The sequence below is a fragment of the Heloderma suspectum genome, chromosome Z (genome assembly GCF_057233095.1).
Source record: "Heloderma suspectum isolate Gila_16-S chromosome Z, 16-S_ref, whole genome shotgun sequence".
Lineage (NCBI taxonomy): Eukaryota > Metazoa > Chordata > Lepidosauria > Squamata > Helodermatidae > Heloderma > Heloderma suspectum.
In genome coordinates this window covers 1,918,905-1,934,737 of record NC_139476.1, presented here as the reverse complement: position 1 = coordinate 1,934,737, position 15,833 = coordinate 1,918,905, and the positions used below count along the sequence as shown (strand labels likewise).

Here is a 15,833-nt window from a genome sequence, read left to right as displayed (position 1 = left end):
GCAGTCGAGGGACTGTGGTGTGGACAACGGTGATGCGGTGGCCCATGAAGAGGCGGGCGAGCCTCTCGGCCAACTTGAAAATCGGGGACTACCAGAAGTGCTGCGTGACACCCAAGGAGGAGGAAGTCTACATCCCCTTTGCTCAGGAACACCTGGTCAAGCAATGGGGTTCTGTGCACAACGTCACTGACAGGAGCCCAGGCTGCCACAGCATCCCACCCCAGGAGAACCGGTACTTCTTGAACCTCAACGTGGGAGGGAGATGTTTCCAGATTGCATGCAAAGTCGCCGCTAAGTACCCCATCACCCGGATCGGGCAGCTGGCCATCTCCACGGACCCCATGAAGAAGCTGGAGCTCTGCGACGACTACTCGGTGCCCAAGAATGAGTACTTCTTTGACCGGGACCCCCTCATCTTCCACTACATCTTCCAGTTCTACAGCAGTGGTGTGATGTGGATCATGGACGAGCTGTGCCCGGCCAACTTCATGGAGGAGATCGAGTACTGGGGGGTCCACCTGAAGTACGCCCAACAGTGCTGCCGCATCCTCTTTGAAGAGAAGCAGGATGAGCTGTCCGAGCACCTCAGAGTCCAGCGGGAGCTGGAAGCCGAGCTGGAACCGGTGGAGAGGGAGGAACACTTTGAGGGCAAGTTCTTTGGTGAGTTCCGCAAGACCATCTGGTACCTGATCGAGAACCCGTATTCCTCCATTCCCGCCAAGATCATTGCCGTCGTGTCCAGCATCTTCGTCCTTGTCTCCATCGTGGGCATGACACTCAGCACGGTGGAGGAGATGCAGCACAAGGCCAGCAAGAAGTGCATGGAGCAGCTGGAGACCGTCTGTGTCGTCTTCTTCACCCTGGAGTACCTCATGCGCCTCATCTCCACCTCCACCTTGCAGCAGTTCCTGCGGGTGGCCTTCAGTGCCATCGACCTGGTGGCCATCCTGCCCTTCTACATCCAGATCCTCTTCGAGAACCTGGCTGAGGGGGACACCAAGCACCACGAGGAGCTGCACAAGATGCACAGCGTGGGAAAGCTGAGCAAGGTGCTCAAGCTCATCAAACTCATGCGCGTCTTCCGCATCCTCAAGCTAGCCCGGCACTCCACCGGGCTGCGGGCCTTTGGCTTCACCATCCGGCAGTGCTACCAGCAGGTCTGCTGCCTGCTCCTCTTCATCGCTATGGGCGTCTTCACCTTCTCTGCCCTGATGCACTCGGTGGAGCATGATGTCCCTGGCACCAACTTCACCAGCATCCCTGATGCCTGGTGGTGGGCAGCTGTAAGTGAGGCCCCCTCCCTTTATCTACACCAGGGCTAGCCAACTAGGTGCCTTCCAGGTGTCTCGGACCACCATTGTTTTCCAAGAAGTCTTCTGTGACCACCATCGTATTCCAAGGTGGCTTCCTGGACCACCATTTTAGTGTTCTTGGGCCAGCACTGTAGTTCAAGATGTCTTCTTGGGCCACCATTGTGGTCTTCTGTGACCACCATCGTATTCCACGATGGCTTCCTGGACCACCATTTTAGTGTTCTTGGGCCAGCACTGTAGTTCAAGATGTCTTCTTGGGCCACCATTGTGGTCGTCTTTGACCACCATCGTGTTCCAAGACATCTTCTTGGACCACCATGGTAGTTGAAGACATCTTCTTCTACCACCATTGTAGTCAGAGATGTCCTCTTGGACCACCATTGTAGTCCAAGAAATCTTCTTGGACTACAGACATCATGGACTACGCTGCTCCAAGATGGATCCATAATCCCCTACCATTGGGGGCTGATGGGAGTTGTAGGCCAAAATGCCTGGAGAGCACCAGGGTGCCTATCCCTAACCTGGGATATAACCTAATCTAGTCCTGGACCGTGTGCTCCAGGAATTTTCAACCTTCTCAGACCCCCCCTCTATTGCAAAAGCATGCGTTTGGGGACCCACTCCACATGTTTATTTGTACTACATGTGTATATGATGGTAATACTGCTCTTTAGGTCATGCTGCAACCCAGTAGTGCAGGGGTGGGCAACCTTGGGCCCAGGGGCCAAATCCAGCCCTCCTGCTGTCCCAATCCAGTCCTCCGTGGTCCCCCAGATGGTCACGTGCCCCCTTTCGCCCAAACACCGGCCATTTTGTGGTTTCACGGCTTTTATGCATTCCCCCCGCCATTCCCAAGGGTTGAGATACCTCTCCTAGCGCTTTGTTACTGGCAGTGAGAGACGTAAGGGTTTTCACATGCTGATGTTTTCGTTTGTGTGCCCTTCCCACTTTTGCCTTCGGCTCCACCCACCCCTGGAATGCGGCCTCCAAGAGCTGGCCCTCAGGCTGAAAGAGTTTCCCCCCCAACCCACCACTTGCAGACCAGTGGTCTACACCAGAGATGGGGAAAGCTGTGGCTGAACTGCAGCCACAGCATCCCTGAACATTGGTCATGCTGACCAGGGCTGATGGGAGTCACAGTCCAACAGCATCTGGAGGGAGTCACATTCCCCACCTGCCTGGTCTACACTGACTGGCAGCGATGGCTACCCAGGGTTTCAGGCAGGGACTGAAAGTGGGGCCTTCTGCATGCAAAGCAAGGGCTCTGCTGCTGAGCTCTAGCCCTTCCATGAAACTAAGATTCCCGTCCTCGTAGTTCTGAATAAAGGGCTGATTTAAACAGGAATGTAGGAAGCTGTCTCATTCCAAGTTAGACACTGGTCCTTGCAGACAGCAGTTTTTCCTAGCCCTACCTGGAGATGCCAGGGATTGAACCTGGGGCCTTCAAAGTGGCAGAGCCTTGCTGGGCAAAGCAAGGGCTCTACCACTAAGCTATGGTCGTTGCCCTAGAAATAAAGATTCCAGTACTCATGGCTTTGAATAAAGGGCCGTTTTAAATAGGAACAAAGGAAGGCGCTTTTTACTGAGACAGACCCTGGGTCCATGTAGCTCAGTGAGGTCTGCTGTGGCTGGTAGTGGCTCTCCAGGGTTCCAGACTGTGTTGCCCCAGCTGTAGGCTTCGAACTCTTAGATTAGAGGTGCCAAGATAGCGATACATCAGACTCAAAGGTTTACTTACAGGGAGACTTTATTGGGTAATCTGCAGCACACAGGTGTACCCAGTGGTTGGATCAGACAGCTTCTCTGAACCCAGAGCCATGGGGTACAATGGGTCTTATACTCTACATGTCAGCAATGAGGCAGCACGACACCCGCAAGCGCCCCTCGCGTTCATTCCCAGCATAGGCTAGAAGTGTTTGGTTCTCAAGCACCGCCACCTGTAAACAAACTTCGCTTCCCAGGCAGAGTGCTTGCTTAGGGTTTCTACTCATTAGTAAGGAATGCACTGAGAAGGCTGTTATCGGCCTTTTGACTCATCTGCACATGCTGAGAGGCTTACTAGCGTGGGAATTGCACCAATAATGAACGTAAGGACGCATTATGGATCTCTAGGTCCCTCTAACACTACAAATGGCTTGGCTACGCTCCCAGGGCCAATACACAGACAAGAGACGCCTTTGAGGTGCAAGCAGCAAGTGAAATGCTTAGAGTCAGAGGTGAAAGCTGGGATCTTTTGCCTTCAAGGGGGGTGTTCTGCCACATAACGGTGATCCTTCTGGCTGCTAAAAGTAGAGCCTGCATAACTTTTGCCCCCGTGAATGTATCAGAAGCTCCTAGAAAAAGGCACAGCGTTTCCCTTTGGGATCCGCCCCAGCAACAAAAGCTGGAAACTGGCTAGCGAGATGACACTGTTCAGGCAGGGGTGCACTGGGGTTGGGGTGAACAGAAGCCCCCTGTCCAGATGGGCATTGTGAAGAAAGTGTGTACCCTGAAAGCGCACTTCTGACGCCACCTCCAAATAAGCAACATGTAAGCGAAGGTGCGTGGGTGAATCAGAACATGCCTTTGGGGGGGCACAGAATTGCTTGTGGGGTGGACCAAGGTCAGCCGGCCCCCAACCAGGTTCCTCTGGGAACAGGCAGCCAAGGATGGGATCCTAGCCTCACATACAGGGTGGACGCTGAGCTTCAGTAGTGCAGGAAACGACATTTCTGTTGCTCAGTCTGCTGGTTTAGGGTAGAAAAACGGTGACCATCAGCTCCAAGGAGGCCATACCGCAGTGGCAGAGGCCACTTTGCGTGCAGAAAGTCCCAGTTTTAAGCCCTGCTGTTTCTGCCTGAAACCCCTGGGAGCTGCTTGCAGTAAGCTGCCAACAGTCCTGAGCAAAGTGGGCTGATGGCGTGCCGCGATCGACCGCAGCTCCCTGTCTGTATTTAAATCTGTTCTTTATCCTGGAGCCTTTGTTTTTAGAGGAAAGACCGTAGCTCAGTAGTACAGCCCCTGCTTTGCATGCAGAAGGTCCTAGGTGGGGCTGGGAAAGGCTTGGGGTAGCTGGGGACGTCCGCAGTGGTGTGACGTGCTCTGGGTAGGTGGAAGCCCAAAGGCGGCTGTGTGTGCAAATAAGTCTGAGATTGCGTGATGCCCGTGTGGCGGCAGGCCCATCTCTCGCTCTCTTTCCCCCGCTCACCACCTCCGTTCCTTCTCTCAGGTCAGCCTCTCCACCGTGGGCTACGGGGACACGGTTCCGGACACCCTGCTGGGCCGGATGGTGGCTTTCAGCTGCATCTCCTTTGGCATCATCCTGAACGGGATGCCCATCTCCATCCTCTACAGCAAGTTCTCCGACTACTACGCCAAGCTCAGGTCCCATGAGGACGAGACCGCCGTCTTGCTCAAGCTCTCCCGCAGGCTCAACCTGAAGGATCGGGCCTGGAAGAAGTTCAGCGAGTGCTGCTCCGGCAAGCACACCGTGGCCGGCCAGCAAGCCTCGTACCCAGTCCCAGGGCGTCACCCCCCCAGCCAGCCCACCATGCACCACACCTACCTGCCTGTCCACACAGAACAGCCCATCACCCACCAGCTGGGGCACTGCACCCTGCACTCCCTCCATCCCTCTGCCCACTGCACCCACCATCTTGGCTGCCACCCACAAGCCCCAGGGGACTGCCTGGGGAATCCCGCCACTCCCCTCCTGCTGCCGTCCGCCCATCCCACCCCTCAGCCGTCGCCACATTCGTTCCCCCACGGCCAACAGTCTGGCCAGTAGCCAAGGTCTTTCACGGCCCACCCAGCTTGGGATCCTTTGACTGGGAGATGCTCAGGACAGAGGGCGGCCTGCTCACTGCCTGCATCGCCACTGACGCCTCTTTTCTGTCTCTCAGTGAATGCAACAGGAGGAGCTGCTTCTAGACCACCGATCCACCGTCAAGCCCAGGACTGCCTCCTTCACAATTCTAAATACGAAATACTGCAAATCAATGGATGTACTATGGGGAAAAGGATGCCAGGGTGGGCTGGCGAAAGCTCCAAGAGCTTGCACCCCTTTTCAAAACGCGGGTGCTCCTGGCGCTACCTATCAGACGGAGGGGGTGTAGCTCTTCCGTCTTGTCCTCCTGTGCAGATTTCAAGAGAAAAAAGCGGTGGGAGAACACAGGAGGGTTGCAGGGGGGAAGGATTTTTTGTCCAGCCCCCTGTGAAACCCCATGTTGGACGACCGCACAATAAAAAGCGCCTAGAACGCGTTGGGATTGTCCACGATCTGGTTCTTGGTAAGCTGTTCTAGGGACCACCAGACGGAGAGGTCCTGGCGGTAACTCAATGGGCATCATGCAGCTATTCCGCCTTTTCTTCCTTGACGGATTTTGGGCAGTGGGAAAGAAGACCAAGGAAGCAGCAGGAAAGTGCAGGAGGGCTCCGAGCAGAAGGTCACCACGTCCGCTCCCGCCGGGCAGTCAGAGCCATGACTAGAAGCAGTGTCTGAACTGAGGGACCCTGACCCAGCCTTCTCCTGCTTTGTCAGGCTTGAGGACAAGAGATGGGCCGCTGGCCCGGCTGGGCTTCTTCCAATTTTTGTGGCTGTGGGCTAATAAATCGGGGTTCTTGTTCGTTTGTTTTTACTTTAGCTTGGATTGTCGTCGCAGGTAACCAGCGGTGTTATAGGGGCTGCAGGGTGTACGTGATACCTAAACTGGTAACATGGAGGTAAACTGGTTTGGAAGAGGTGGATTACAAATCAGGTCAAGGATGAAACTGTTTCTCCTCTGGTATGTGCGAGGTCTGTCCCAGAATTCGGAGCTGGTTTCGCAAGCTCCTACCCACCCAACCCCCTACGGCTAATTTTGTGTGCGCGGGGGGAGCAGGGGTTCAGGCCTCCTGAAAGATCAGCCTTCCTTTTCGACTCCGAGACCCAACGGAACAGGCGGAGGACCCTTCACAACAACAGGATCAGGTTGGCAGCAGTTTAGCGGAAGAGCAAGCAGGAACTGGCCTGCTAATCTTGGATTACGATGTCTGGATAGGTCGGGGTTCTGAGCCAAGGTTGCTGGGCTGCCAACGCTGCTGTGTTTTGCCTGGCGCTGCTCCTGATGTCCAGTCGTTCCGTTACCGTCGCCGCTTTCTACATTTTTTGTAATTTAAGTTTTTGTTGCTTGATCAGAAAGCGGGGCATTGAGGTGTTTGGCAGAGTGTCTCCATATTCTGCAGGTAGAAGGGTCCCCGAAGCTGAAGGTTATACTGGCAAGACCCACCTCGTCCTCTCAAAACCAGGTCTAATCCCACTTTCAAGCCGTCTTTTTGAGGGAGGGAAATTCCACGTCCTGCATTTGGCATAGACATCGTTGGATTGGATCCGTACTTAGTCCCATTTAGAGGAGACCCGCTGAAATCAATGAGGCTTAAGTTACTAAGGGTGCAATCCTATGCATGTTTAGACAGAAAAAAAAGTCCTACAACTCCCAGCAGGCCCCAGCCAGTCTTTTTTTCTGTCTAACCATGCATAGGATTGTGCCCTTAAAGTTAGACAGAGCTAATGTAAGTCCCATTTATTTCAATTGTTGTTGTTCTCCAGTCGTTCAGTCGTGTCCGACTCTTCGTAACCCCATGGACCAGAGCACGCCAGGCCTTCCTGTCCTGCGCACTCTCCCGGAGTGTGCTCAGGTTCATATCCATTGCATCGGTGATGCTATCCAGCCATCTCATCCTCTGCCGTCCCTTTCTCCTTTTGCCTTCAGTCTTTCAATGGGTCCCCTCTAAGTAGGACTAAGTCCAGATCCATCCCACTTTTTTTAGGGTGTCTTCAACGCACCCACCACTTAATTTAAAACGACGACAGCGACACCATTCTCTGCAAGGGGCAACTTTGGCAGGACAAAAGTGATGGGGAGTGGGGAATCCCAGGGGTCAAAGGGTTAAATTTTAGGGGGATTGAGACTACAGCCCTATGCTCATTTACCTGGGAGTAAAGGGGCCGCAGTGGCTTAGTGGTTAAGACGCTGAACTGCAGACTGGAAGGTCGGCAGGTCAGCAGTTCGAGACCCGAGTGCTGCGTGACGGAGTGAGCTCCCGTCTTCAGTCCCAGCTTCTGCCAACCTAGCAGTTTGAAAGCAAGAAATTGCAAGTAGATAAATAGGTACCGCCTCGGCGGGAAAGGTAACAGCGTTCCGTGCACCTCGGTGTTCAGTCATGCCGGCCACATGACCACGGAAGCGTCTTCGGACAGCGCTGGCTCTTCGGCTTAGAAACGGGGATGAGCACCGCACCCTAGAGTCGGACACGACTGGTTGGGGACACCTTTACCTTTACCTTTAAAGGCCCTTTAACTCAGTGGTTCTTCGTTCCGAATAAATATGGGTTTGCACTATATGGATGCAACCCTATATCTGATTATCTGCTTGGGCGCAATGCTCCTTACCTCTGAGTAGGCACGTAGAGGATGGCACTGTAGGGCTACAATCATTTTTAAACCATTTTTATTATAATACAGGAAAATGTGAATATAGATCTACATTTATAAATATAAGACAGATACAGAGAACAAACCAAGCCGTTACCATTTTAAGTAGACTTAAGGAGCAACCGTGCAGTCTTGCAACCCTATATACCTGGGACTCAAGTCAAATCGCACTCAGGGGGGCAGTTACTTCTGAGTAGACACAGGATCATGTGATACGCAAGGCACTGAGGCGGGTTCGGCCCGCAACGGTGCAATTTTGCAATCCGATCCCTAATGCTTTCTTTTAGGATAGGAACGAAAATACCATTTGGAGGGCAGGGTGGGGAAAGTCACTTGGTTCTTAATATTAACACCGCATTTGTATGCAAGATGATATACAGAGACTTCATAACCATTATAATAACAATTTACACATATATACAGGTACCACTGTACAGCAGGTGTCCAGTATATGCATGCAGATATATACATATTTATATATATTAACAATTTGGATATTTACAGTATGGTACATTCTGTAGCGCGCAGCTTGGGATCGCAGTTTGGAAAGCCTTTGTGTGCAGCTCCGTCTGCAATTACTGCACGCACGAACACCCCCCCCCCAAAAAAAAAGGAAATTTCATTCAAAATGGATCTGGTGACACCTCAAACACTTATAGCAACATTTGCTATCTGGGTCAGTGGTTCTGGAGACAGCAGAGTACAGAACATCCACATTGGATCAGACCCAGGTCTAGTCCAACATTTTGTTTCCGATTAGGGTCCCCAGGTGCCCAGTGTCAGATACTCAGGGGTAGACTGCCGCTGAACACACGACCTCCGCTTAGATGTCATGACTCTTGCTAAATTTGTTTGTTAGTTACATTCATATCCTGCTTACTCCTCTAAAGGAGCCCAAACTGGCATACATGACTCGGTTTTAGAGGTTCTATACAGCTCATTTTCCCAATCCGCTTTATGCCAACAGCCAGCTTCACGCCTTGCAGCAGGGAGTTCCATAAGTTAATTAGGCATTGCATGAAGAAGTCATGTTTCGGGGCGGGGGTGTGTGTGTTCAGCCCTGGTTCTACTGCCAATTGCTTGCATTGAATCGCCCTGACTTTTATTCTTGCAGAACGTAGAGTTTAGAACTGCCTTTCCCAACCTGGTAGCCTCTGGGTGTGCTGCACTGCAAGTCCCATCGTTCCATGCAGCATGGCCACCGAGACACATGCCACCTCCCACACTCAAGGGATTTCATTTCTAGAGATCAGGAGTAGGTGGCCAAAACTGGATGAAAGTGAGCGTATGTGTGGACATCCTAGCAACATTTCCAAAATAACAACCCCAATTTTAGCCCCCAAAGGTGGAATCCAGGGTCGAGCAGGGACAGATCCCAGAAAATAGGGGCCAGTGTGAGATTGGGAAAGGGGTACTAGGGGGATATAGGATACTGTATTCATACTTCCCCCCTCCCCCCCAAAAAAGTTAAATTAAAAAGTGACCCTGCAGTAGCAATGAAAAATGTAGAATTTTGGCCCAGTTGGTTGTTTCCAGAACATGCGATATCACTGGAAGGGCCACGCTGAGGAAGGCCGCATCCATCTCTGGTGTTCAGTGGCACCCGCAGCTCCCGGCCACCATGTCAGCATACTGTTTGAGCACCACGTTTTCATCGTCATCGAAGTACAGGAGGTTGATGGAGAAGAGCTTATCTGGGACGCAGCAGGGACCGGTCACGTCCTGGCTGAGCTTGAGGGCATTGATGATGGACTGGACAGTGGCGTGGTTGGTGGGCCGCATGTTCTCCCCTAACGGGAAGGGGCAGGAACCCCTGCAGTGGTAGGCGTTGTACCCGCGCGGGGAGATAATCCAGCCAGCCCAACCGATTTCCTCAAAGTCCACAAAGAGCGGGTGTTTCTGGCAAGGCAGGGGATTGTCCACTGAGCGAGGAGTGCGCGTCCCATTGGATTTGTGGCCGCTAAGGGGCTCCGGAAGGATTGCATTCTGCCGGGACATATCTACAGGAGAGAGATCGAGACAGAGATCAGATTCGAGCTAAGGCCTAAGTCTGTGGATCAATACATTTGAGCATAGAATGGTTAAAAAGCACTTTGCATGCACTCAGAGGCAGAAGGACCAGATGTTTTAATCTAAAAAACCATGTCCCTCTTTTCACCAATGAGAAACACATGGGACAGCCCATGAACATCTTCCAGGCTTCCGGAGCAAAGAGGAGGGATTTCCGGAGGGATTTAAGCCCCCGCACGTCTCTGCAAATTCAGTGCTCGCAAATCTCCCTCCACCCACCTACTCCTGGCAACAGCAACAACTACAACAAGGGTAAACTACACCAGCCCATGTTCAGAGAATCAGGGTTTGCACATGGCTGCATCTTCGTTCTGTGATTTCAAAGAGCAGAGAACCACATTACGAATGCAGACAGGTACATGACCCAGCCTTCTCCAACCGTTTCATGTGTTGGACTGCAACTCCCATCAGCCGCAGCCAGCATACTGGGTCAGTTCCTCATATACAAAAAAGGAAGGGGTCCTTTCTTAAAGTATGTGGTTTCCGCTGCTATACATCGCTACTCAGGAGTAAGGCCCCACTGAGTTACTCCCAGGTAAGTGTTTACAGGTTTGCGACCTGTCCTTTGCAAGCCTATCCTTTAAAAAAGGAAAAAAAAAACAAGATTCTATAGAGAACGAAAGAATGTCCTTCACACAGCACGTTATTACTTCGCCTCCACGAGACGTGCCGATGGTGCCTTGCCACGTTGGCTGTGCCTTTAAAAAGGAATTGAACTATCATGGGCAAGGGAGTCTATTGAGGTCTAGCAGCCATATTCAGTCTTGCCACGTTGACAAGCAAGACACTGCCTCTTCCTCACCTAGGAGGGGGTTGGTGGGCAACACAGCCCCTCGCCGCCCGTCATCAGTGAACAAAACCAGCATCGGCTTCTTGCTCTCATGATGGTCCCGACCCGAAGCAAACTGCACTGCGTTGGAATCCAGTGGTGCCCCACCAAGGCCCCGAACGGTCACCAACAGGCCCTGGTTGCTGCTCTCCTCTTCTGCCCAGTCACGGACCTGCAACACCACACCAGATCGGGTAACATTTGCCCGCCAATTGCAACAGGGTGGAGGGCAGCTCGAGCTAGCGAGCCCAGCCGCGCTCAACAAGGAAACGCCCTTGTTGAGTGCGGCTTTTCCTTGAGGAAAAGCAAAACTTCAGGTCCGCTGCAGGGAAATTATTTCTTGACCCTCAAGTCTGAGGATCCCTTGGATCAGGGATAAAGAACCTCAATCGGGTCGTTTGGTGGTTCCCCACCTTTTGTGCTGTCCCCCCCCCCCATTCTAAAATGTTGCAGTGCCTCAGCTAAGGCTTAGTTCCTGGGAGTAAGCGCTTTATGCTGAAATATGCTGTTATTTTAAGCACGTATGTTGGCCCCGCACCTTTGCCTTCAGCCGTGCCCACCACTGGAATGCGGCCCCCAAGAAATTCCCCCAAATGGGATTTGGCCCTGGGGCTGAAAGAGGTCTCCCACCCCTGACTAAGGCAGTAACCTTGCCAGGGGGATCTAAACCACCTCCGAACAGCAAGGAAGAAGTACGCACCGCTTGCGTAATGGCAAAAACTTCCCAGCCGGAGCCCTGCACAGCCAAAAGCCTGGCCGAGAGCAGTTTCGTCCCACCGGGGGAATCCAAGTTGTCCTTGTCCAAGACTTGATAGACACTCACCTGGAGAGGGATGGAGGGTGGGGAGAAAAAGGGGATGGAATCAGTCCAGACCCAAAGAGCCCAGCTCCTGTTCACACCCACTCCTCCCGCACAACGTCAGTTTGAGAACAAGTTAAAGTCTGGTTGGAAGCCCCCGAAACTCTCCTTCTCCGACTCCTGGCTCAGTTGTGTGGAGAAAAGGCACTCTGCGCATGCTTGCTATGCACTGTTTTTCTGTGGCCCACAGCTTGGCTTCAGCTGCCAGCTTGGACAACTTTAAAAGGGGATTAGGACACATGGATGGAGGAGGAGGAAGAAAAGGAGAAAGACGGATTTACGTCCACATTGTTTTGTGCATGACTTGGACATTTCTTTTAATGGCCCTGATTCATAAATGCCATTAAATGCATGGAGTGAGTGAATGTATTAGTCATGGTAGCTCAATGGAACCTCCAGATCCAGGAGAGGTCTTACTTAAAATAGGTGCTGGGGTTTAAGCACTGGTAGTTTACCCTGGAATAGCATCTTGAAGCAATAGAGTGTGTATGTATGAGTGCACGCACATGTGTGTTGGGGGGGGCGATTGTTCCTTTGTGCATTCTTCACTTCTCACTGGTTTTTTTTTCAAGTATATAAAAAATGAATTTGGCAAGCAAGCAAAACCTTGGCAAAGCAGGGAGGGGATGGGGTTTGAAGAAAAACAGCCCCTGTAAAGTTTGGGAACATCCTTGCGGGCATGGGATGAGCAGCGCTGTATTTAAGCCCTGGCTCTCTTCCCGCGTGCAAGAACGTGTGGGGACAAGGGTGCCTCTGAGCACAAACAGAGCGAGTGCTGGGAAACTGGCTTACCTGGCAGAAATGCTGCCGCGTGAGGAGGGGCCCATCGGCCCCTCTGGCCCGCAGTTTGAAGAGATGCAACTCAGCCGTCAGAACGCGCTCGTTCTTTGCCACGCTGGACAGGATGAACAGGAAATGCATCTGATCGCTGTGAGCTGGTGCGCAAAGGGGGGGAGAAGTTATTGGCACCCGTCATGGTTCATTTCTGCAGCACTTTTCAGCACGCAAAACCATTCGCAACGGCCCTTGGGGGTCGGAGCGGCTCAGCGGGTGCAAGGGGGTACAGTGCCGGGGTGACCTGGGTTCGGATCCTCGCTCAGCCAGGACACTCCTTCATCGCTCATCCTCTCAGGCCACCCTGCTGGGGTGTTGTGAAGATAAAAGGAGGAAAAAGAAGTGTGAGGATTTGAACTCGGCGCTCCTGCGTCCTTCCAGGCACATCACCACCAGCCTGGCCATCTTGTGAAGGGTAGCCTTTGAGATCGCACAACATGGATTCGCTGCCACGGAAATCTTTCTGGCTGCATGGGTTTCCCCCAACAAATGCAACGGGGGCCACAATCCCCAGTTAAAACAACAAAGAAGCTTGCGGCACAGTAAGTCCTGGAGGATTTATTCTGTCCCATTCTTCTGGGCCTCTGCCAAGATGGGGGATCTAGTCCCCAAAAGTTTCAGCCACAATACAGGTTGGTCTTTCTGGTGCCACACACAGGCACCTCTCCCCTGATGAGTGCTTCCCCTTTAGCAGGGCAGATGAAATAGGTCACTCACAGGCAGCTGAAGATGAACTAGGGTTGCTTTTTCAATTAAGAACATCAGAAGAGCCGTGCTGGATCAGAGCAGGGGTCCATCTAGGCCAGCATTCAGCTCTGACAGTGGCCAACCTGCTGCCCACAAGAAACCCGCAAGCAGGACACGAGCACAACAGCACCCTCCTGCCCATATTCCTCAGCAACTGGTGCACATAGGCAGACTGCCTCTGATATGGGAGGTAGCTTACAGCCATCAGGACTAGTTGGTAGCCTTCTCCTCCATGAAATGGAGAACTTCTGATGAAGCCAAAGTAAGCAACTGGGGGCTAACCAGTGCTGCATCCTAAAAGCAGACTTTGGACCAGCTCAAGTCTGACTCCCAGATGACCAGGTGGATGGCCGGTCCAGATGTCCGTTTGCACACAGTGTATTTTCAAATGGGGTGCCCCCTCCCTGCGCCCCCATCCTGAGGCCTGGCGCTGAAAGCAAAAGACCACAAAGGGCCTGTCACGTAAACACCTCCGCAAAGCCTGATAAGCTTTGGGAGACCTCAACGTATGTCCAGAGGACTGTTGGGTTGCAAAAATGAGAGGCTATTTCAGGATGCAGAGCGGGTCAGGGTCTCCTGCAGAAATGATGGAAGGGAAAAGTGACGGCAAAGGAAGTGCTACGGTCGAGAAGGGCAAAAGGTGGGCATGGTAGGCATGTTTAAGATGGAGAGAGAGAGAGATCAGATGGATAGATGACAAATAGAGATCACAGAGAGAGAGAGAGAGAGAGAGAAGATGCAGGTAGATAAACAGATGGGAATGGATAAATAAATGGATGACAGATCAACACAGATGGGAAAGCAAGATGCAGAGATAGATAGATAGATAGATAGATAGATAGATAGATAGATAGATAGATGGATGGATGGATGGATGGATGGATGGATGGATGGATAGATAGATGATAGATGATAGATAGATAGATGATAGATAATAGAAGATAGATAGATAGACAGACAGACAGACAGACAGACAGACGCAGATGAGAAAGCAAGACACGGGATGCAGGCAGATAGATGAAGGGATGAAAGGAAAGAAAGAGAGAGAGAGAGAGAGAGAGAGAGAGAGAATGAACGAACACACACACGTGCACACAGAGAGAGATAATAGAAAGAAGAAAGATCCAGATGAGAAAGCAAAATGCAGGATGCAGGTAGATAGGGTGGGTGGGTGGATGGATAGATGGATGGATGGATGGATGGATGGATGGATGGATGGATGGATGTGGGTGGATGGATGGATGGATGGATGTGGGTGGATGGATGGATGTGGGTGGATGGATAGATAGATAGATAGATAGATAGATAGATAGATAGATAGATAGGCAGGCAGGCAGGCAGGCAGGCAGGCAGGCAGGCAGGCAGGCAGGCGCAGATGAGAAAGCAAGACACGGGATGCAGGCAGATAGATGAAGGGATGAAAGGAAAGAAAGAAAGAGAGAGAGAGAGAGAATGAACGAACGAACGAACACACACACGTGCACACAGAGAGAGATAATAGAAAGAAGAAAGATCCAGATGAGAAAGCAAAATGCAGGATGCAGGTAGATAGGGTGGGTGGGTGGGTGGGTGGGTGGATGGATAGATAGATAGATAGATAGATAGATAGATAGATAGATAGATAGATAGATAGATGCAGATGAGAAAGCAAGATACAGGATGCCAGTAGATAGATGAAAGGATGAAAGGAAAAGAAAGAGAACACATACAGAGAGAGAAAGAGAGAGAGAGAGAGAGAGAGAGAGAGAGAAATAATAGAAAGAAGAAAGATCCAGATGAGAAAGCAAGATGCAGGTTGCAGACAGAGACAGACAGACAGACAGAATGAATTCCACCAGTGGATCACTGGCCAGAGCATGTCAGCCAGCATCTGGTGCTCAGCAGGTAGATTGCCTTTGAACCAGGAGGTTCCATCTGGAGCCACTGTCATGAATTCGGCAACCTGCCCTGTTTGCCCAGTTGCAAGCTACCAATCTCCCTGATGCTGGCTGGGGATGGCGGGAGCAGCAGTAAAATGCATCCTAAGGGATGCAGCTTGGGGAAAGCGCCTTTGGACTGTCACCCTGCAGTCCAAGGCCATGTGAGTTTTGTCCAGCACCTGGGGCTGGGAGGCATACCGCCCCTGCTCCATAAAAAAGGAGAGGACCTCTGCGCCTGCGCCTGAAAGGCTTGCTCCATGCAGCAAAGGACCTCCCCACACCCACCCGCCCACCCGCCCACGCCGACACTTACTTTTGTCCAAGAAGCTGCGCACCGTGTTGCCCTCCAGGATGTCGGGGTCCTTGGTGACCCCGTCAGCGCCAGCAACCGTATTGTAGAGGTCCACCATGTACTGCGGCGGCTCCTTGATGCGCTGGGGCGACTGAGGGGGGCCCTCCATGCCAAACACCTCCAACAGCTTCTGCAGGGCTTGGGCCCGGGTGTCTTCAGAGTCGCCCAGCCAGGCATCAGAGGGTCTGCCAAGGCACACCGGCAGCCAGGTGAGGCGGAGGAAGAGCAGAAGCTGGGAGCGGAGCATGGTTGGTCGCCTTGGGATCCTCAACAGGACTAGCCTCTCTCCATGTGGGCCAGGCCCCCTTTATACCCAAGAGCGCTCCCCACTCTTGGTTACACAAGAGGGCATCCAGCCCCAGATGCTAATGAACCGTCAGGAAGGGCCAAGGGAGTTAATGGCCATGCTAACAAGGTGCAAACACCCAGTACACAAGCTTTGTGGGGCGGGGGGTGTGG

The 15,833-nt window shown here is 52.3% G+C and overlaps 2 protein-coding genes across 2 annotated transcripts; one reads left to right on the top strand and one right to left on the bottom strand.

Moving 5' to 3' along the window:
- Window positions 1-32: 32 nt before the first annotated feature.
- Window positions 33-5,079, top strand: LOC146333471 (potassium voltage-gated channel subfamily V member 2-like). The gene is made up of 2 exons (XM_084826347.1): window positions 33-1,283; window positions 4,522-5,079. Exons 1-2 carry the CDS (start codon window positions 33-35, stop codon window positions 5,077-5,079), a joined length of 1,809 nt encoding a protein of 602 aa, XP_084682473.1.
- A 4,278-nt stretch (window positions 5,080-9,357) lies between these two features.
- Window positions 9,358-15,621, bottom strand: LOC146333470 (bone morphogenetic protein 2-like). The gene is made up of 5 exons (XM_084826346.1): window positions 15,336-15,621; window positions 12,315-12,457; window positions 11,364-11,486; window positions 10,606-10,835; window positions 9,358-9,724 (listed from the first exon to the last, which is right to left on the bottom strand). Exons 1-5 carry the CDS (start codon window positions 15,619-15,621, stop codon window positions 9,358-9,360), a joined length of 1,149 nt encoding a protein of 382 aa, XP_084682472.1.
- Window positions 15,622-15,833: the final 212 nt, after the last annotated feature.

What these genes read in the sequence shown, in the direction of transcription:
- LOC146333471 (XM_084826347.1), top strand. Translation starts at nt 33, where the DNA reads ATGCGGTGGCCCATGAAGAGGCGGGCGAGCCTCTCGGCCAACTTGAAA. An exon ending in ATGCCTGGTGGTGGGCAGCT is followed by an intron (nt 1,284 to 4,521) that starts GTAAGTGAGGCC and finishes TCCTTCTCTCAG; the next exon opens with GTCAGCCTCTCCACCGTGGG.
- LOC146333470 (XM_084826346.1), bottom strand. Translation starts at nt 15,621, where the DNA reads ATGCTCCGCTCCCAGCTTCTGCTCTTCCTCCGCCTCACCTGGCTGCCG. An exon ending in CGCGGCAGCATTTCTGCCAG is followed by an intron (nt 11,487 to 12,314) that starts GTAAGCCAGTTT and finishes ATCCCTCTCCAG; the next exon opens with GTGAGTGTCTATCAAGTCTT. An exon ending in TTTTTGCCATTACGCAAGCG is followed by an intron (nt 10,836 to 11,363) that starts GTGCGTACTTCT and finishes GTGGTGTTGCAG; the next exon opens with GTCCGTGACTGGGCAGAAGA.